This window comes from Nomascus leucogenys, chromosome 16 (genome assembly GCF_006542625.1).
Source record: "Nomascus leucogenys isolate Asia chromosome 16, Asia_NLE_v1, whole genome shotgun sequence".
NCBI classification, from domain to species: Eukaryota; Metazoa; Chordata; class Mammalia; order Primates; family Hylobatidae; genus Nomascus; species Nomascus leucogenys.
In genome coordinates, this window is record NC_044396.1 from 18275982 (window position 1) to 18299172 (window position 23191).

Below are 23191 nucleotides of genomic sequence, written 5' to 3' on the forward strand. Positions count from 1 at the left end.
TAAACAGAAAACCATTACTTGTCATATGTAGAAGTAGAAATTTCAAATAGAATGCAACAAAAAAACCCATAAAATTCTTGCTAAATATTGTCTCTGAAGTTCTGAGCCTAAAGCCTGTTCTCCTTTTGTTAACAAGAGGGATAAAAAGATGTTAGCACAAAAATTGAGATATTCTCCTTTATTTAATTATAAGGTTCAAAAAAGAACAGAAAAGAATGTCCTTTACTAAATGACTCAAATGCCATTTAGTGGTGAGCCTACATACGACCTAAAATAATCCCACTTACTACTAGCTGTGCTTGCACTACATTTTGGGAAATAAGATTTAAAGGAAACATCTCCCCTTCTCTATTTTTTCATTCCATTACACTATTCATTAAAGAGTTATTCAGAAAGTGCCTACTCTATGCCAGACCCTGTTCTACACTAACTAGTCATACTCAGCATAATCTGTCTCATCTTCCCCTAGGTAGCAGTTACTAAATAGGTGTTATAATAAAAACCAACTGCTGAGATTGTAACAATCCCATGAAGAGATGATGACAGCTCATTGCAGATTCATCTTAATCCCTGACAACATCTTCTTACTTATCAACATGTTATTATTTATGCAGAAAAAGTTTGCAGAGCTGTGATGATGGATGACTACCCGTGTCTTCCATACAGAAAATTGTGGGAGAAAGTGACTGTAAGCACATAGCCATAAAGCACACAAACTATGAGTTTTTAGGTCTTTGCAGAGAATAAAAAACAGAGCAAAGTTCATTTTATCAATCCAGATATACCTCATGAAATCAGTATAAAGTCAATTTGAGGCCATCAATATTCAAAATAATTTCTTTTCAGAGTATGTATAGAGAAAAGGGAAAGCTTCCAAAATAATTTTTTTCTCTATTTATTACTTCACAAATAAAATTTGCATCTTAATGCTTTCTAAAATTTAATAGATAACTCGTGTTTAGTTTTCATTTTTCCCTATTAATTTCCATATTTCTGAAAGGCACAGTAAGAGGTACTACAAGCTAATGTCAAGCTCTAAAATGGAGAATAAAATACTTATGTTTCGAATTAATATTTAATCGCCTTGATGGCATCTAATTTCTTTTATTCAAACTTTTTTCAGGTTGTGGGTCTGTTGCTTCTTGAAAGTTCATCTTTTCAAATTTATTCTGTATCTCACTTTCTGCTGACTTTGCTATGCAGTTTCAGAAAAGGGCTATTATTCCTTGTAAGTTCTCCTATAGTAATATAACCCATTAACCAAAAAAGTGCTCACTCTGTACTTTTATTGTTTGGGCTAAATTTGATATGGACAAGTTAAGAAAATAAAAACTGTGGGTATTAGGCAGTAAGTAAAAAGAGTAAATTAGAGCCATATCTGATCTGGAAGGCTGTACTATTAAATGCAAAAAGTAGGTTGCAGTATGATGTATTATTATAATAATATTATGCAGAAAAGATCCTTTCCCAAATGAGCATATGTTCTAAATATAAGCAGGAAGAAAGGGACAGAAGGATACACATCAGGCTGTTGACTTTATTTAGCTTGGTTGTTGGTGACAGTAGGGAAGGCTGAGGTTAAAAATGGGGACAGACAGCCGGTATTAATATATTTTTTTCTTTATATTATATTGTTTTACCTTTGAAATATCTTTTTTAAAGGGAATTAATAAATAAAACTTTAAAATGTAATCCTAATAATGGAGTTTTAAATTAATAACCCTTTGTAGGGCAATTAAGCCTGGGATTTTAGGGTAGGGATTCTGTACTGTCTCTGGTGGGTAAAGGGTATATACTTCATAAAATCAAATTGCATCTTAGACAAGTAACAAATAATCCATGAAGAACATGAATGTGAAAATCGCTTCCATCAGAAATACATCATACCTTAAGGCACTGTTATGAACAAGAATAATAATTACTATCCTTTAAAAGTGGTTTCTGTTAACAAAAGAGACATAAAAATTGAACTATATAGCAAAATTCAAACTTTTTACTTGTATTAATTAAAAAAAATACTGCAGTGTCATGGAGGGAGACTAATATTTACCCAAAGGAGAACCTTCAATAAAGCTTTAATACTCACAGATTTTATATAAAAAAAGTCAAAGCAACAGAGATATAAATATCCTTTTATAAAACACTTTTCTTCTTGAAAAACAGTCACTTACATGCTTTTATTTTGAAGTAAATTTAAAGATGGAGATCTAGAAACCACAAGTATTTCCGGGTAAGGCTGAAGACCCATTTGTTTGTTATCCTTCAACTTTTGTACTATAACTTTGGCAAATTCTTCTCCTTGGATGTCAGTAGTGTCTAGTAATTGTCTGACTTTTGAGGTCCTTGTAGGCTTGGTACTAACAAGTTCATAGTCCTCTTTCATGATCAAGTCCCTGGACAGAAGGGCATCTAGCGACTGGTTAAGGCAGGCTTCTGTCATTTGGTTCACAATGTCTTCCCTTTTGCTCTGGATCCACTGCTGGGCTATACCAGGCTGCAGATATTCTGAAAAAGAACAAGGAATGAATAATTTAAAAGGTGAGGACAGATACATAGCAATAAGTAAAATTCCATGAAAAATAAATAAAGCATAAAACCTAATTTTCCTGTGATTGTGCCAATATGGAATACCAATACTTTGGGGAATGCTGTCATTTTTCAGGAAACATTCAGAGATTTGGATTATCTCCCCCTCACTCCCCAGAAAAGGCACTGCCTTTTCCTATGGTATAAATCACGGGGCAAAAACCACTTTATGTCATCATTCCCATCTTCTGGGATTTGTTCAGTTTTGTTTGATGTCCATTTTATTTCAAATGTAAAAGATACCTGCAAATTTGTTAAATAAACAAAAATAACTTTACCATTAGTAGTATGTTAATACCTCCTCTTAGCACTGCCTCCCTATTTAGATGTTCATAGAATAACATTTGGGCCATGTCATCATTCCCATCTCCTGGGATTTGTTTTCCTACTTAAGAAGGTATATATTTATCATATTGAGGAAATAAAGACAAATAAACCTCACTGTATGGTAAATCCACTGAACATAGATATGTAAGGTAAATGGCATCACTTACAAGGTATTTCACAGTAAATATTTACCTGAGTTTCCTGCAGTTGAGAGTGGATTTATTATTGCTGAAGAGCATAGAGTGGTCTTGTGATCACAGAATGCAGCCCTTTGAGATGCAGAAATGGTGCTATCCCAACTGTGATTTCCAGGACAGTGATGCAGCTTCATAAAAGAACAGTCTTGAGCTTTTCCTACAAAATACAACATCTTCATTAGAGGTAGAATACTCCTTAGAAATTCCTATTGGCTAACATGTCAACATCTGATCAGACAGAAGGTAGGCTCCAATGTCTTTAGTTTCCACTAATATTAAGGCTGGTTCAGAAACCTAATTCTGCAAGTAGATATTTCTTAAAACAAAAAAGGGTTTATATGGAATGCTTTCACTACAATTTCAGTCAGCAATTGTGTCCTATGTAAATTATAAATCATAGAATTTTACTTCTTCACATAGTCCCATATTTTTGCTGCGTGTCTTCTTACTCCTTCTGAAGTTTAAGTATGTTCTCTAAATCTATATATGATGTCTGTCTTTCTAGTTTCTCTTCTGGCAATCCCACTCAGCCTCAGGGACTTAATCATCCCCTCTCTTCCCAAATCCACACAATTACATTTTCTGTCTTCATTGAACTTTCGTCTTATATTTCCTTCCTTCCTTCTTTCCTTCCTCCCTCCCTCCCTCCCTCTCTCTCTCTCTCTCTCTTTCTTAGATGGAGTTTTGCTTTTGTCACCCAGGCTGGAGTGCAATGGTTGCGATCTCAGCTCACTGCAACCTCCACCTCTCAGGTTCAAGCGATTCTCCTGCCTCAGCTTCTTAAGTAGCAGGGATTACAGTTGCATGCTACCACAACTGGCTAATTTCTGTATTTTTAGTAGAGATGGAATTTCACCATGTTGGCCAGGCTGGTCTTGAACTCCTGGCCTCAAGTGATTTGCCCACCTTGGCCTCACAAAATGCTGGGATTACAGGTGTGAGCCACTGCTTGCAGCCTGTTTTAACTTCTATTTCTTTTAATGGCACCAATGTTCTCCCAGTCCCCAGGCTTAACAATTTATTTGGCTTTACCTCTTTTTCTCTCATCGCTCCTCTAAATGAAAAGTTACAAAGTCCTATCATCTAGTTGTCTATAACATCTCACCTCCTTTCTTTCACTCTGTATCGGTTCTTAATAATCTCTCACGGGTACTACAGTAATAGTCTCCTAACTGATCTCCCCATCTCAAGTTTCCTTTTCCTTCCAAAATATCCTACACATTCCAGCCAGAATGAATCTTCCCAAAGTAAAAAATTTTATGTCACTCCCTTGCTCAAAAAATTGCAATAGTTGCTTCCTACTCAAGTATAAAAGTCCAAATAGTTTAGCTGAAAGTTAGAATTCCTGATGATACGACTCCAATCTACTTAGCTCTTACCTTCTTTCATTCACCTTCTTTACTAGCTAAACCAAATTACTCACTGTTCTCTGTATTTTCATGCTTCTGTACCTGTATGTTGTTCCTTTTGCCTGGAATGCCTATCCTTTGTAATTACAGATCCAGCCTTCAGCCAGAAATAATTTTGTGATGACAACATGGTAGAGTGACATGATAATATTTATCAAAAGTCTTAGATGTGCCAGCTACTAGCTATGTGATCCAGAGTCCTTAAATCTGTAAAATGAGGACATTTCTCTCACAAGGTTGTTGTGAAAGTCCTTTGTACAGTGTTACTCTTCCACTGTACTACCATAGCTCTAGATCCACGTCTCTCTTATATCACTATCTCATATAACAGTTATTTAGAAACATTTCTCCTTTTTCTCATAAGAGATTTTTTTGCAGACATTTTCTGGCAGTGTCTAACATAATGCCTGTTTTTTAAAATTTATTTTTTAACACAGAGTCTCACTCTGTCGCCCAGGATGGAGTGTGGTGGTGCAATCTTGGCTCACTGCAACTTCCCTCCTGGGTTCAAGCGATCTTTCCCCCTCAGCCTCTGAAGTAGCTGAGACTACAGGTGCCCACCACCATGCCCGGCTAATTTTTGTATTTTTAGTAGAGATGGGGTTTCACCATGTTGGCCAGGCTGGTCTCGAACTCCTGACCTCAGGTGATCTGCTCACCTTGGCCAGCCAACATGCTGGGATTATAGGTGTGAACCACTGCGCCTGGCCAAACATAATGCCTTAAAACTTAAATGTATTTGCCGAATATCACACTACTATTTTCGTATCTTTAGACTCTGTCATTTAGAAAATGAGTTATATATGCAAATTAAAGTTCCACAGAAATCATGACTGCTTGCCAGAAATATGATCTTGAAAGAAAATGGAAAACTTGCAAGTAAATAATGATTGGAAAATCTACATACTAGATAAAAAATCATTGTCTTGAGTAGCTGGCAGGGACCTTGAAGTTTCAGGAGAACCACTATTTTCACGGAGCTGAGAGGATCCACATGATTCCTAAAGTAAATAAAAAATAAAGGGTTTAGGTTAGTAAAAATTATAGAGCTTTAATTTCTAAATAGTTCTTGTTTGTGGCTTATCATAAATGAAGATAAAAACTACTAATTTTTTTTTTTGAGACAGGGTCTCACTCTGTTGCTTAGTCTGGAGTGCAGTGGTACAACCTAGGCTCACTGCAGCCCTGCCCTCCTGAACTCAGGTGAACCTCCCATCTCAGCCTCCTGAATAGCTGGGATTATAGGTGCACACCACCACACCATGCTAAATTTTGTATCTTTCATAGAAATGGGGTTTCCCTACGTTGCCCAGGCTGGTCTCAAACTCCTGTGATCAAGTGATCCACCAGCCTTGGCCACACAAAGTGCTGGAATTACAGGTGTGAGTCATTGTGCCCAACTTACAAAACTACTAAAAATTATACTTTACAAAATTAAAGAAACACATACATCTATAAAATAACCAACAAAGATAAACTTATTTTCTTAATTAACACAAATGGGGGAAATAGGGGAATAATGAAACATTAGAAATAATTATTTTTTCAGTATTTTCTACATGATCTCAGATGCTGCAGCCAGTAGCTAGAATAGTGAATGAGAAATTTGGTATCTGCAAGTCTGGTCTCCTACAGATTTAGAAATGCCTGTCCTTAGCACCCCAGGTTCCTTCCACATGGAGGCACAGGAAACCATGGAAAAAGTAATGGAGAATTTTACTCCTAGCTCTGTCATGGAATTACTAGCTAACTTTCAATAAGGTATTTAACTTCTCTGGCTCTCAGGTTTTTGGCTGTATTATTCACACTGTCTATCTAAAAATATGCATGAATAGGCTCGAGGATCAAATGAAATACTGTACATCAAGTGATTAAAAATGTGATATACTATGCTTTAAGGTTCGTTTTAAAGACACTACAGGTTGAATATCCCTTATCTGAAATGCTTGGAACCAGATGTGTTTGGAATTTTTGATTTTTTTCAGATTTTGGAATATTTGTATATATATAATGAGATATCTTGGGGTTGGGACCCAAGTCTAAATATAAAATTCATTTATGTTTCATATACACCTTATACACACAGCCTGAAGGTAACTTAATTCAATATTTTAAAAAAATTTTGTGCCTGAAACAAAGTGTTTTTTTTTTTTTTGAGATGGAGTTGCCCAGGGTGGACTGCAGTGGTGCGATCTTGGCTCGTTCAAGCAATTCTCCTGCCTCAACCCCCCAAGTAGCTGGGATTACAGGCATGTGCCACCATGCCCAGCTAATTTTTATATGTTTAGTAGAGATGGGGTTTTGCCATGTTGGCCAGGCTGGTGTCAAACTCCTGACCTCAAGTGATCCACCCACCTTGGCCTCCCAAAGTTCTGGAATTACAGACTTGAGCCACCGTGTTCACCCGTGAAATAATGTTTTGACTGCGACCCATCATATGAGGTCAGATGTTGCTATGGTTTGATATGGTTTGTTTGTCCCCACTAAATCTCACTTTGAAACTTGATCCCCAGTGTGGTGGTGTTGGGAGGTAGGGCTTAATGGGAGGTGTTTGGGTCATGGGGGAAGATCCCTCATGAATAGCTTGGTGGTGAATGGATTCCTGAGAGAGCAAGCTGTTAAAGAACCTGACTTCCTCATTTTCACTCTCCTGCATCCTGTCTCACCATGTGATTTCTCTGCATAGCTCGCTCCCCTTCCACTTTCCAACATGAGTGCAAGCAGCCTAAGGTCCTCATCAGAGGCAGCTGCCCAATCCTGGACTTTCTGGCTACCAGAATTGTGAGCCAAATAAACCTCATTTCTTTATAAATTACCTAGTCTCAGGCATTTCGTTATAGCAACACTAAACAGACTAACACAGGTGTGGAATTTTCCACTTGTGGCATCATGTTGGTGTTCAAAGTTTTGGACTGTGGAGCGCTTTGATTTTTGGATTAGGGATGCTCAATCTATGTTACTTTTCTAATTCTGTAAAATGAACATACATATACATTCTTAAAAGAAATTACTAATTTGGACTAATATAAGTCTGATTGAATGCTACTAAAGAGATCTTTCTTCCTGGGCAGCAATGTTTTCCTCTCATTAATTATTATAAGAGGTAAGAACAAGGTAGCATAAATACAGTGTTAAAACTGTAATCAATGATTTGCCTACATACTACCCTGGGATATCATTTATTGTATAAAACAATGACAGGGACAGAACTCAATGCCAAACAAAGAAGCAATAATTGTGATTTGATGGGATGAACAATGAACTAAGAATCAGCAGAGCTGGGTTTCAAGTTGGAGATTGACATGACAGAACTCAATACCAAACAAAGAGGCAATAATTGTGATTTGATGGGATGAACAATGAACTGAGAATCAGCAGAGCTGGGTTTCAAGTTGGAGATTGACATGAGCTACCCAACAAATCCTAAAAGCTCCCTGGGCTTTAGTTTTCCTTCTATAAAAGAAAGGCTTAGACCAAATCATTTTTTCAAATTCTTCTCACATTTTGAGTTTAATATAACTTTTTTTTTTTTTACCTCCTGTGGACCATGATTTACAGGTATGTTCAGAGATAATTCCATTTTCTTCTTGTCACATAGGTGAATGGCACTTGAAACACTCTGTAACTGGAATGAATACATAAATATATATACACTTTAACTGGAGGTGATTAGGAAATTATAGAAGTAAAATACAATCTAATTAACACATTTTATATGTTTTTACAAAATACATGGAAAGAAAATATAAAGAGTTGAGAATATGGCCGGGCGTGGTGGCTCACGCTTGTAATCCCAGCACTTTGGGAGGCCGAGGCGGGCGGATCAAGAGGTCAGGAGATCGAGACCACAGTGAAACCCCGTCTCTACTAAAAATACAAAAAAATTAGCCGGGTGTGGTGGCGGGCGCCTGTAGTCCCAGCTACTCGGAGAGGCTGAGGCAGGAGAATGGCGTGAACCCAGGAGGCGGAGCTTGCAGTGAGCCGAGATCGCGCCACTGCACTCCAGCCTGGGCGACAGAGCGAGACTCCGTCTCAAAAAAAAAAAAAAAAAAAAAAAAAGAGTTGAGAATATAACATATAACTGAAGGAAAAGACAGTGTAGAACAGGGGAAATAACTTTAGAAACACAGACTTTGAATACTGGCTCATATTAATGGGTTACCTTCTCTCAGTGTCTCAGAGCTTCATCCTTGATATCTAATAATACCTACATGCAGGATGATTCTAGAGATTAAGCTTATAAATATGAAATATCTGGTATAAACTAGGTACTTAATAAACTTTTGGGAATTTTTGGGAGTGTGATTGTATGTCTATCTCTAATTAAGTATTTACCACATTTTAGGCACTGTGCCTGTAAGTACTATTATGATTTTCATTTTATAGTTAAGAGATTGAGGCTTGGACTAAGTAAAGGAGGTAGAGTGTCAATAATGGAACGGCGGGGCCATGGAGCCAATCAGATGTGATTTAGAGTCCCACATCTGTTTGATGTGAGACATTAGATTTAATCTCAGTTTACTTATCTGTACACTGGAGATAAAAATTCCTATTTTGAAGGATTACTGTAAGGAAAATGAAAAGTAATATATGCAAAAAGGCCCAAACATTACTTGTAAGCATTCAATAAATGGTAGCTGCTGAGTAGATGATTTACTTAAATACTATTCTTTTGTGTTAAAATTAAGTGATTTATTCCTGTCTATACAAGCTAGGCTTGGATTAGTTTCCATCACTACTCAGTGATTTAAAAACAAACCTATCAATCATTTTCTTCCCCAGACCATCATAATGTCAACTACTCTTCAGAATTTGGAAACTGGTGAATTCACACCCAGCCATCCATGATGCACATTTATGACTGCATGCTCTATTTACATGGCTAAGGAACTTCAGGAGGAAATTACTCCTATTCATCTGTGTATATAATGTACCTAGCACAGGGCTTTATACACAGCAGTTCAATTAACATCTATAAATATATTGTTATATGACCCTTTAAAATGAGTTTTTGGTTTTATCTCTGTTATGTGAGGTTTTTCTCTGCTTATAAAATTTGCCAAAACATTTCTGATAATGCAATATCCTTGAATTAGTAAGTTTTTCATAACTGATCAGTTATGATAATTGAAATTACTTGAACTAGTGAATCAGTCCCTAAGAAGAAATGAACAACTGAAGAAAAACTGTTTGTTCAGTGTTTATTATTCAATATTTAGAAGCCAATTACCTAGGAAAACATAAATTACGGGAGCTGATTCCAAGAGTTGAAAAAATGTAGGAAACTCAAAACAAATTTCCCTACTAATCTTGGCTTTCAGAAATTTTTTTTTTTTCTTAAGAGACAGGGTCTTGGTATGTTGCCCAGGTTGGACTGGAACTCCTGGGCTCAAGAGATCCTCCTGCTTCAGCTTTCAGAGTAACTGGGACTATAGGCATGTACCATCACACCTAGCTCAGAAATTTCTTTATGAAGAATCTTATTTAATTCGTGTTCTACTGTTGTCCCTGACATTAGCTTACTGTGTGAGGAGTACATAAGTGACTAACTTCCCTATTCGGTAGTCCCCCTCTTATCTTGGTTTCACTTTCCGCAGTTTCCATTACCCTTGCTCAACTTTGGTTTGAAAATATTAAATGTAAAATTCTAGAAATAAACAATTCGTAAGTTTTAAATCACATGCAGTTCTAAGTAGTATGATGAACCTACAGTTCCATTCCACCTAGGATGTGAATCATCCCTTTGTCCAGCATATCCATGCTGTGTATAAGCTACCACCCTGTTAGTATCAGAACAACTGTCAGGATCACAGTGCTTGTACTCAAGTAACTTTTTTTTTTGAGACAGGGTCTCACTCTGTCACCCTGGCTGGAGTGCCAGCTCACTATAGCCTCTACCTCCTGGGTTCAAGTGATCCTCCTATCTCAGCCCTCAGTAGCTATGACTATAGGCATGTGCCACCACACCCAGCTATTTTTTTTTTTTTTTTTTGCCATATTGCCTAGGCTGGTCAAGTAACTCTTATTACTAATTAAGTCAACTCTTACTACTAATGGCCCAAAGTGCAAGAATAGTGATGCTAGAATATTGTTAGAATTGTTCTACTTTATTATTGGTTATTGTTAATGTATTACTCTGCCTATCTTATAAATTAAACCTTATCATAGGTATATATGCATAGGAAAAGTATGTATGTATGTATGATAGGTATGTTTGTACAGTATACATAGGGTTCAGTGCTACCCATGGTTTCAGGCATTTACCAGGGTCTTGGAATGTATCTCCCATGGACAAGGGAAGACTACTGTACCTTAGTTATCTTATCTACAAAAATCAGATGATATTCTTGCCCTATAAGTATCACAGAATTGATACAAAATTTTTTTTAAAAAAAGAACAATCCTAAGTGGAAAAAATATGGCAACTTAAAAAGTAGCTGAGTGTGGTAGCCCATGCCTGTAGTTTCAAGCTATTGGAGACACTGAGGTGGGAGGACTGCTTGAGCCCAGCACTTCGAGGTTGAAGTGAGCTATGATCCTGTCATGGCACTCCAGCCTGGGCGACAGAGGGAGACCCTGTCTTTAAAAACTAAAAAAAAAAAATTAAAAAAAAAATTTTGAATCTATTAAGGAAGAGAGAAATTGGTATTCTCTGGAAAACACTACCTACTCAGAAGTGGTGGAGCCAGTGAAAAGTTATTAAAAGAATGAAAACACAGTTCCTCTTTAGTTCCTTCCTTTATGCATTTCCCTTTGAAACCAAGGGTTATGCCACTAGATCCAGCAACCCACAAGGGGCAGGCAAGCAATGTCATTTGGTAATAAAAACTGTAGATGTTGCTTGTTCACACCCCAAGAGTTTGGCTAACTGCTGGTTTTTATATCACATATTAAGTACAATTTAATGAAGCCTATATCCCCTAACAAACCACAGTTCATTAGGGCAAAGTAAGCATAGTTTAGCACTTGCCCTAATGAACTATGGTTGCTTTTTAAACAATTTTGAGTAATACTAAAAAAAAACCAAAAAACAAAAAAACAAAAACCCTGCAGTATTAGGTTCCTTTGATTGTTCCGACCCACAAGAATCAGATGAGTAAATAATACAACTCTCCTGGGTAATTCCTATCAACTGTTACTGCTACCTTGGTCTATAAAACATGAAGTGTTTGAGAGGAAAAATGAAAAAACAAACCACAAACACACTTTGGTCTCAAATATAATAAAAATTCTACAGCTTAACTTGGCAAGGAATCTCAGAAAAAAAAGTACATTAAATAAAAAGAGAAGTGCGAGAACCCAGACATCTATTATTCTCTAGGCATTACAACTTTAGGAAAATAAATGTACATTAAAAAACAAACAAACTCCTCTAATGGCTCAGTGCACTCATTGTACACAACTGGCTGTGATTATACATTTTTAAATTTACATCTGATATATAAGGGTTCTGGAAATGTTGTTTTTTTGTTTGTTTGTTTGTTTACATTTTAAATAAAGGTGGGATCCTGCTACGTGGCCCAGCTGGTCTCGAACTCCTGGGCTCAAGTGATTCACTCGTCTTGGCCTTCGAAAGTGCTGGGATTACAGGTGTGAGTCACCATGCCTGGTCCTGGAAATATCTTTAAAATCTGAAGGTGGCCATTTGAATGAAATAGAAAAGCTTTTGGTGACAAAGGAAAAGTAGTATTCCTAGTCTCTGGTAAATTTTCTCACTCCAAAACTGTAGCTTATATCTGTGAAAAGTATATATATTAAAAACTACACTTAAGAATCTCCATGAATATTATATAGTTGTTTAAATTTCTAATTTCCAGCATTTCGTTTAGCAACTTACCTTTGTTTTCTTTAGCTGAATAACAGCTTCAAGAAAAGTTACCTCTTCAAATGTTCTCAAAACTGGTTCAAGTTCTATTAAACATTCTACATAAGAGAAAAAAAAATACAGGTTGAGTTCAGATTGCTTCTGATTATTAAAGTGAAATTCTAACATTTAACGTTCAAGGCCTCAAGTCAGTTTTTCCACAAAGTGATGACATTCAGCTGTTTTATGAGCTTTTATTACTGACATAAAGATAGACATAAGCAACAATGGAACAGGGTTGACAATCTAAAAACACCTGTTTTTGGACAAATGTGCTAAGCCAATTCAATGGGGAAAGGATAGGATAGCCTTTTTAATAAATGACGCTAAAACAGTTGGATATACACCTGGAAACAGATAAATTTAGATACTTACATCACAGTACACATAAAAAGTAACTTGAAATAGACCACACACCTAAATGTAAACATAGGAGAAAATCCTCATGATCTTGGGTTAGGCAGAGTTCTTAGATATGACATCAAAAATGAAATCCATTAAAAAACTTGAAAATTGGGCAGGGCATGGTGGCTTACGCCTGTAATTCCAGCACTTTGGGAGGCCGAGGCGGGCAGATCACGAGGTCAGGAGATTGAGACCATCCTGGCTAACACAGTGAAACCCCGTCTCTACTAAAAATACAAAAAAAAAAAATTAGCTGGGCGTGGTGGTGGGCACCTGTAGTCCCAGCTACTTGGGAGGCTGAGGCAGAAGAATGGTGTGAACCCAGGAGGTGGAGCTTGCAGTCAGCCGAGATTGCGCCACTGCACTCCAGCCTGGGCAACAGAGCAAGACCCCATCTCAAAAAAAAAAAAAAAACCCCAAAAACCCCTAAAAATTGGACTTCAAAAAATTTAAACATTTTTGCATTTAAAGACAGTATTAAGAAAAAATAAAAAGATAAGCTGCAGCCCTGCACACTATATTTCCACATCATGTATCTGCTAAAGGGTTTGTATCTACAATATATACAGACCCATGACACTCAATAATAGGAGAAATAGCAAAATTAGAAAACAAGTAAAAGATTTGAATTTCACTAAAGGAGATATACAAATGTCTTCAAGAAGCACATGAAAAGATGCTTAACATCATAAGAAAAGGCACTTTAAAACTGCAATGAGATATCACTCCATACTCACTAAAATATAATTAAAAAGAAAATAAGAAGTGTTGACAGTGACGTGGAGAAAATGAAACCCTCATACATTGCTGGTGGGAATAAGATAATGCAGCTACTTTGGAAAACAGTTTGGCAGTTTCTTAAAAATTAAAGATAAATTTATCATATAACCCAGCAATTCTACTCACAGATAATTAACCAAGAGAAATGAAAACATATGTTCACAGACTTGTGTGTGAACAGTCACAGCAGCATTATTCATATAGGCAACAAGTAGAAACAATCAAAATGTTCATCAACTGGCCAATGGATCAACAAAATGTGATACATCCATATGATGAAGTATTATTCAACAATAAATTACTGAACTATGATTCATGCCGAAACCTGGATGAACCTGAAAAACATTATGCTAAGTGTGAAAAGAGCCAGATGCAAAAGGACCACACATTGTTATCATTCCATTTATATGAAATATCCAGAAAAGGCAAATCTAGAAAGACAGAGAATAGATTACTGGTTACCTAGGGTTAGTGGTGAGAACAGGCAGTGACTGCAAATAGTTATGAGGGATTTTGTAGGGGGTGATGGAAATACTTTAAAATTGGATTATAGTAATGGTTGCAAACTGTAAAATTATTAATACTGAAAAGTCAATGAATGTATAGATAAATTTTATGGTAAGTAAATTATACTTTGATAGGCTTTTGAAAAAAAGAATCTTTATTATATAATTCCTCTCTGCTACTGTGTTACTTTGCCATTTAATATGTACATTAATTGAACAGTTAAATCTATTTTCAGAATGTATACTCTAGTCACTTTTTCAACAAAGGTTTACTGATCTTCCTCTTTTCCTTAATTCAGTTAACCTACATTTTTTTTAAAAAAGGAAAAATATTGCTTGCTTCTAGTTTTTCAAGCTTCCTTTACTTTTTTATTAAAATTTCTTTCATTGTGAACTTTTCATTTCTTTTCAGTAGGTTTATCCAAAAGTAGGCATCTTGTGCTTACTCTGGTATCTACAGATCCCTTTGGAATTTCATGTTCTTCCATTTGGTCGTATTGACAGAATTTCTTTATTGAATACATTTAAACTTTCCCTATTACTGATTTTTTTATTCTTCCTTTCCCTTTCGGGTTCCCAGAACCTGCTTTTCACCATTCCAATATACACCAGAGCCTTACAATAAAACTGACAGGCTGTATAGGCAGTAGTGTGTTTATAAATCAGTGATGGTACCTTCCCACTGAAAACAGGAAACAGTCATCCTAGGAAAAAAAGTTGTACTTCCATTTACAAACAAAGTTCGAAACCTAACAATAACAACAAAACCAGTAGCATCCCAACGGCTATAAATGAAAAACATCTAAGGCAGACAACAGTACTTTGTAAGAAATGTGATAAATTACACACACACACACACACACACACTCACACCGTACTATTAGATATAAAGGTGGATATGTTTATAGGCCATTTCAGTTAGACAGTTTAAAAATAAACTCTGAGTTCTTATTACTAAAAAAAAATGCATTGTATTTTTCATTCAATATGTATAGCCATTGTTCATCAGCATTATATTTACAAATCAAAAGTTGCTAAGGTAATGGGTTCACATTTTATTTCTTTCTTTCCGGAGCCATGAGGAAGGGTACATATCTCTGTTGTCCTCTCTTTGCCATTTCCAAATTTCTTCTTTCTGTGAAAATTCTAGATCCTCTAAAGTTCATGCCATTAGGCAATACTTACTTCTCTGCAAACTTCTGCTTTTCTCCTATGCTCACTGAAGATTTTGGCTTTTGGCTTACTGACTTCTCCACCCTGTACTGATCAGTGCTCCACCAAATACTTGAAAGGAACCCTCTGTAAATCTCTGGGGTTCTCCCTCTGTGTACGTTTTCCCTTCTGGTGCAATGTCCTATGAAGTCTATCTGCCTTGGTCTACCCAAACTGTCATCCCTGTCTCCTTGACCCTGAGTGTCCACTGGGTTCCACCTCAGTTTCCTCTCCCCATGCTGCATCTAGAAACTCTCAAGGCAGGAAGCTAGGCAATCGGAAGGCTCACTTCATTTGTTTCCCATCCATCAAAGATTGCTGCTCTTTGTTTCCTGATATTTAGTGTCTTAAAAACCACTGTTTCACATATTTTGTCTAGGTTTTTTGGTTGTTTCAGGCAGGAGGGTAAATTGGCCCGTTACTCCATCTTGACCAGAAGTGGGGTCGCTGGTTTCTTTAAATTAACGGCCCAAACTAGACACTAAATACCGCTTCTCAGCAATCCTATTTTGCTTCCCAAATACATCTACTATTCTGTTCTCATAGATAAGTCGTTCTTAAAGTGTGGTCCAGGGACCCCTGGCGGGGGTGGTTCCTGAGGGTTCACGAAGTCAAAACTATATTCAAAATAACAAGTACTAAGACATTGTTTTCCCTGTTCACTGTCATCCCCAAATAAGTATATAGTGGATTTACCCAGAGGCCCATAAATAAGGTGTGATAAGATCACTGCTTCAATAGATAATAGAATGTGTTCTTGTATATTCCTACATTTTAAAATTCCTTGGTTTTAATTTCTAATACAGTAAATGCTAATAGATAGATATTACCCACACATACAAAAGCTCTTTGAAGTCCTCAATAATTTTGAAGAGTCTTGAGATCTGAAAGTTTGAGAATTGCTGTCTTACATGATTATCTTATACTGTTGGAGGAGACACTTAAGTCCTTTTCTTCATGTTTCCAACAGGAAGATGACATTTCCAGTTCAATCCTCAGGAAGGAGAAGTATAGGAGGAATTCTTCCAGCTTCTTTTTGCCCCTCAGACTTACCTCATTTGTTAATCTTGGAGAAAAACTGAGCATGCTTATCTGGTCCCTTTGCAGTTTTCTCCTTCTTTTAAAAGTCAGCTTGTCTAAAGAATGCATACATTTTCTGCTTACCTATGTAGAAGCAGGGTGAGGCCTGTGGTAGGTTGGTAAAGCTATCGACTGTAGCGGTAAAATGCAACTAAGCCCATTTGGCTGCAGATCTAAAGGTACATTCTCCAATTAGCTTTATCAGTAATGAAACTGATATTCTGGCCACCATCTTTCTTTCTTCCTTGGCTTTTTCTTAATATATTCTGAACTTAGAAAGGGAAGGCGGGGGTAATAGGCATTGTACTTTATCTTCCCCTTTTCAACCTCTTACATCCCATCCTCCATCTTTCCTTTGAGCTAGCTGATCATCTGCTCTCATCCTACACTGAGAAAATAGAAGCCATGAGAGGGAATTCCTTCAGGGTTCTACAACCAGATCTACAAAATTCTCATACTTGTATCCATCTCTCCAACCTCATTTCTCTTACAGTAGAAAAAAGTGTCCATATACTCATACAAATGTAAACAGTATCACTTGCATTCTGAATACCATTTCCTCCATCTCTCCAGCATTCTGTTTCTGATACTCTCAGTTCTTGCACTGACAATCTCTGACTCTACTGGATCATTTGACTAGCAATAATCTTATCTTTCTCCAGGATTTTTTTTTTTTTTGTAAGAAACAGCATTTTGCTTTGTCAGCTAGGCTGGAGTGCAAGTGCAGTGGCACAATCATAGCTCACTGCAGCCTCAACATTTTGGGCTCAAGCAATCCTCCTGCCTCAGCCTCCCAAGTAGCTGGGATTACAGGCAACGCACCATGTCTGGCTAATTTTTTAATTTTTTTTTTTTAGTTGAGACAAGGTCTTGCTGTGTTGCCTAGGCTGGTCTGGAACTCCAGAACTCAAGTAATCCCTCTGCCGTGGTCTCCCAAAGTGCTGGGATTACAGGCATGGGCCACTGTGCCTGGCCATAGGAAAAAATTTTGACCCCATATCATCCTTTAGCTATCACCTCATTTTTTTCTGCTTCTGTTCAGAGCCAAGCATCTTGCTGGAATTGTCCATATTTGCCTTCACTTCTTTCTATTTTTTTAAATGTACATCAGTCTTCTGTTTTCATATCTCTATTAAAACTCCATTTGTTTGGATTACTGGTGATGACAATATTGGAAAATCCTGCTTACCGCATTTGGCCTCCTGGCAGATTAGACATGTCTGACTATACCTCTCCTTGACTTCCAAGACACAAAGACTACACTCTCTACTGTCTTCTCTTCCTCAATCTCTTTTTCTTCTTCCTCTTCTCAATTTCTAAGTGCTGGAATTCCTCAGACCTCTACTATGGGTCCTCTCTTTGCTATCTATATTCCCTTCTTAGATGAACCAGTCCAGACTATCAATATGTTAGTAATGTTCAATTTTATATTAGGATCCTGGACTCTTCCTGGAACAACAGATTCATGTATTGTTGTAGTAGTAGCAGCAGTAATTACGACTGTTTCTACTTGCTGGCTGTTATAAACAATGCTGCTATCACTAATCACATACAACTGTGTGAACATATGTTTTCATTTCTCTTGGGTTACCAATAGTGGATTGCTTGGTTGTATGATAAATTTATCTTTCATTTTTAAGAAACTGCCAAACTGTTTTCCAAAGCGGCAGCATCATTTTATATTCCCACCAACAATGTATACGGATTTTGGTTTTGCCACATCACTGTCAACACTTGTTATTTTGTCTTTAATTATAGCTATTTTTGTGGATACGAAGTGGTAACTCATTGCAGTTTTAATTTGCATTTCCAAATGACTAATAACATTAAGCATCATTTTATGTGCTTTTTAGCTATTTGTATATCTCTCTTGGTGAAATTCAAATCTTTTACTCATTTTAAAATAGGGCTATATGTCCTATTATTGACTTGTCAGGGTTTTTTATATATTCCAGAATCAAGCCCTTTAGCAGATACATGTTACGCAAATATGTTCTCCCAGTCTGTGGCTCTGCTTTTTTTTTTTTTTCCTTTTTGGAAATGAGGTCTTGCTATGTTGCCCAGGTTGGAGTGCTGTACCTTTTCACAGGCACAATCACTGCGCACTATTACACATCCTCAAACTCCTGGGCTCAAATGATTCTCCTGCCTCAGCCTCCTAAGTACCTGGGACTAAAGTCGTGGACACTAAATGCCTGGCTTTCTCTTTTTCCAACAGTATGTTTCAAAGTGCAAAAGTTTCCAATGTTTGCAAAGTCTGATTATAAATTTTTTAATGAATCCTATTTATTTTTGATGTCATATTTAAAGATTCTGCCTAACCCTAGGTCATGAAGATTTTCTCCTACCTTTACATTTGGATGTCTGATCCATTCTACCTCTGAAATACTATCTTAATTCTGTAACTCTTCTGTCTTCAGAATTTCCACCTTAATTAGAAAATTCCTGAAAGTTTCTTTTCTAGCCTCTTTGCATCCACTTTTGCCTTTCTCCAATCAACTTTCCACACAGCAGTAAGAATTTCACCTAAACTTCTATCAGATCATGTCACTTCCCTGCAAAAGATACTTTAATGGCTTTACATTGCACTTGGAATAAAAATCTAACCTTTTTATGATGGCCAATAGCCTCTCTCTTACCTCTCCAATATCAACTAATTCCTTTCCTTGCTCACTATATTCCAGCCACACAGGCCTTCTCACTGTTTCTTGAGAATATAAAACTTTTTCCTCTTCTAGGCTCAGAGCCTTTATGCTTGCTGTTTTGTTTGGCTGAATACTCTTTCTTCAACATTTGAATGACTGGCTCTTTTTCAAGCTTCAAATCTCGGCTCAAATGTTTGCCCCTAAAAAAAGGCCTTTGTTTCCCTCCCTTAATTAGTCTATTACCTTGCTTATTTCCTTATGAGACTGTCACAATCTGTATCTTGCTTCTTTATTTGTTTTCACTCTGCCTTCTCAACTAGAATGTGAACTAGCTACAGAAAGTTTGTCTTGTTTACTAGTCTGTTCCCAGGGCTCACTCCAGTATGTACCTAGCACATGGTAGGGGTTCAAAACATATTTGTTAAATATATGAAGGAAATTGTTACTCCTATCACACGATTTCTCTTTTATGTTAGGAATTCTCAATTCTGCTCTAGAAGGAGTTACTCATATATAAATGCTATGATAAGACAGAAAATAATTTAAACAACTTCTAGCTAGTCATCTAATTTGCACAATTTTTCAAGGAATATTTTATTCACAGTATATTAACTAATTCTGTAATTCAAAGAGTCCAGGTTAAAACTGTATACTCACTTAAGAAAGATGGTCTTTCATCTGGATTTTGTGCCCATCCACTTTCTATTAGAGAGATCATATGTGCTCGGTGAGGTATATCATATGGCAAACTTTCTTCATTAATAACAGGCCGATGTCCTTGTGACACACTATACATTATCTGCAAAGGATTGGTGACATCTGTCAAAACAAATAGATTGCATTCATTAGAAATATATTATGATTCAGTGTATTACTTACATCTAAAACTAATTAAAAGAAAATAAGTGATTATTAAAATTTTAGGAATGATGCCTTACCCCCCTTTCTGTAAAAGGAATATATATACCCCAAACCATTGCCAGACTTGTCTGATTCCTATGGAAGCAGTTTATATCCTCACCTCATTAATTTTGGGCTTGGCCATGTGATTGGATTTGGTCAACAGAGTATTTGTAAAGCAGAGCTGAGCGAAACCTAGCAGAACTAAGAAGGGCTACAGCAACTAATATTTAATGTGAATGAGAAATAAATGTTTATTTCAGAAGCTATGGGGATTCCGAGGTTGTTTTTTGTTACACAACAAGCTGACCTACACAAACCTCAAAATAAAGAAATAAACAATATTTTCAGGGAATATAAAGGACAGATTAGTCTTCAATATTTGCTAGTCTTAATAGAGGGAGCAATAATTAAATTATCATATAAGTAATTTTATAGCTAGACTAGAACTTGGAAATAGTAATTTAAAATTCTTATTATGCAGGTGACAAAAATGAGGACTCAAGAGATTTTGTTACTTGATCACAGAGCTAATTACTGTCAGAACAAGAATTAAAATCTGGGTTTTTCTGATCCTTAATCCAGTACACTTTCCAGTAGATAGTAGACTCACAACTGGATCCTTAACCCAGTATATTTTGCAGTATGTGATGCATTCACAATTGATAAATTGGTTTAGTGTGTTTTCCACAAAATGAATAAGCAGATTTAAAATAACATGATTTTTAGATGGTTCTGAGAGTGACCTACTAACATGATGTTATTGAGCATAAAAAAGTCAAAATATACTTACCTTCAAAAGGCTGCTTTCTGGATAACACTTCCCATGTGATAACTGCATAGCTGTTTAACATAAGAACATACATGTTACATATTTTAAATGAACTCTGCATAATAAACTAAAATAGCACTATTTTTAAAAGCTGACTGTGAAGATACCATTTTTGAAAGTGATAAGGCAGCAAAGAATTACTGTATACAATGAATAGATAAATGCTCACCTAGTTTTGAAAGAAAATCAACTTTAAGTTAAAAAATTAGGAAATTACTGTAATAAAAGCTTAACGTTACATGCAAGATTAACGTTTTGTGGATGACTTAATACTAGGATTAATTCTTGAACACCCAGATAAGCTATGCCCTTTAATTAAATGATATTATTTTTCACAAAGAACAAAGAGCAAGAAAAAAAATTGTCTCATGGAGCTCTATTCTACTGCATTTTTTTCTGCTCTCAGCACTATCTTCTTTGGTAGTGGAAATATCTTGCCTACAGTTTAACTTCAGATGTCAATTACAGGGTTAAGCTGCATAGAGTTTATAATTAGAATAAATGGTTAAATAGGATATAATAATTTTGCTACACCCCAACATTAACCATGCATTCAAAATGGACAAATAGAATTTATTACTACCAACACCTTGTGTTACAGGGAGAGCGAGGAGTACAGAGGGAATTCCTACCCAAATAAAGGAATAATATTTCCTCATTTTTCCCTGACAGAGAATATTGAAATTGAACATAAAGGGAAAATTCACAAAATGAATGACCGGCAGATTTAAATTGGCCCATTTTTATAGAATCAAACCAGCTTTCAAGAATTGTTGGGTAGAACATGATCTTTACCTTAGAAAGCTATAAATACATTTCCCCTCCCCTCAGTACATCATTCAGAATGAATTAAAAATATCAGAAAACAAAATATAAAAGGACAGTTTTTTTATATTCATACAATGTGAATGTAAAAGACACTATATGAATTGTTTTAGTGCAGCCACTAAAATGGATTGCCTGGCTTTGGATTTAATGAGAAATAACAAAAATGAAAATACTTTTGAGGAAAAGGAATATGCTATTTAATTAAATATATAGTTTTCTGGTAGAGATATAGCATTCATTCCTAAAATGATTCATTAACAGGTTTTTTATTAAAGATGGCAAAAATCCATTTAAAGGACTATAAAATGTGTTCAGAGCAAATTTAGAGAGTCTGCTTTTGCATTCATTAGTATATTAAAAGAGATGAGTAACTTACACATGAGGTGAATGTCCCCATCTCCTAAACCTGTGTAAATAATCATCTTCCTTTATTCTGGTTAAATAACCAGTGTCAATAACAATGTGTTATGCTTATTACTGCATTATAAGATTATAAGTAATATGCATCTGAAATATGAAAATCTGATCTTATCAAATCCATTGATTCATTGTATGAAAAATTTACACATATACAAATATTAGGGATTCTTTAAATAGAAATATCCCCAGTATGATTAAGAGTTCATCTATTTATCTAAAAAGATATATAGATATCAAAAGCTGAAAGGTTGAACAGGTTGAGAAACTTAAAGCTAAAATGTTAGGAACCACATTTCCCTCTGCATTTCCAAGTCACATATGATAAAAATCCTTAACTATTATATTATAAATTGATAGGATAAGAAGAGATGCTTCAAAATTTCTTAAAGGATGTAAACCTTTCTTAAAGCAAATCATTAAATTTCCTTAATTTGAAAAATATTAATCACTGTGGGGCCTCAAGTTTATTTTCACCACAATTATGAGAGAAGAATAAAAATCAGTTTAAAATGTAGCTTCAAAATTCTGGTTGACTAATTTTGTGTCTGAGACAAGGTTAACTCTGAGCAGAAGCAACTTTACTCTACCTATATATATCGTGCTTGATACTGGCCCTTGATTTTTGTCCAGGTTCATAGTTTTCAGGTGGCATATAGATAATTGTCCCTCCTTCTGGTGCAGATTTGCTACTTCGTGATTGTGAGAGGGACATCATGCGCCATTTTGATAAACCAAAATCTGCAATCTGTAAGGGAAAAGAGCAAATAATTGAATTAAGAAATTTCCTCTTTAAAAAGCCCAAAAGTCAACTATCTTTGTGTATAGTCACTGTATTTATATATCAAACCAGAGAAAATGTAATATATTTTAATATTTTATTTCTATATATTCCCCCAACTTCTTACAAAATTAAATTCCATAGTGCTGAGCCAAATAACTCAAGGAGCAATACATACTGAGTTAAAGTTTAATATAACATTACAAATTTCAAAAGAGAGGCTAATTTTTGAAAATTAAAGAGAGACATTCTTTGTCTGATATTCTCAATGAGTGTGTACCTTGCACACTTTACTTTTCATGATATATAGCTTGATACCATGTGCTTTCTACATCTCACAGAGCTGCCAAGTCTACTCACGTCTCATGCAATTGTCACCGGTCATTGTTTACAATTTTGGTTTATATAGTTGTATTAATAAT

At 35.9% G+C, this 23191-nt stretch overlaps 1 protein-coding gene across 1 annotated transcript in view; it reads right to left on the minus strand.

Moving 5' to 3' along the window:
• Window positions 1-1597: 1597 nt before the first annotated feature.
• RIPK2 (receptor interacting serine/threonine kinase 2) overlaps window positions 1598-23191 on the minus strand; it is a 33562-nt gene continuing 11968 nt past the window's right edge. Inside the window, exons 4-11 of the mRNA XM_003268275.4 lie at window positions 22579-22736; window positions 20705-20754; window positions 19669-19830; window positions 12357-12442; window positions 8055-8144; window positions 5427-5520; window positions 3106-3267; window positions 1598-2505 (exon numbers count right to left, since the gene is read on the minus strand). Coding sequence (XP_003268323.1) covers window positions 2168-2505; window positions 3106-3267; window positions 5427-5520; window positions 8055-8144; window positions 12357-12442; window positions 19669-19830; window positions 20705-20754; window positions 22579-22736 — 1140 coding nt within the window. The 3' untranslated portion in view covers window positions 1598-2167. The remainder of the gene's footprint in view (window positions 2506-3105; window positions 3268-5426; window positions 5521-8054; window positions 8145-12356; window positions 12443-19668; window positions 19831-20704; window positions 20755-22578; window positions 22737-23191) is intronic.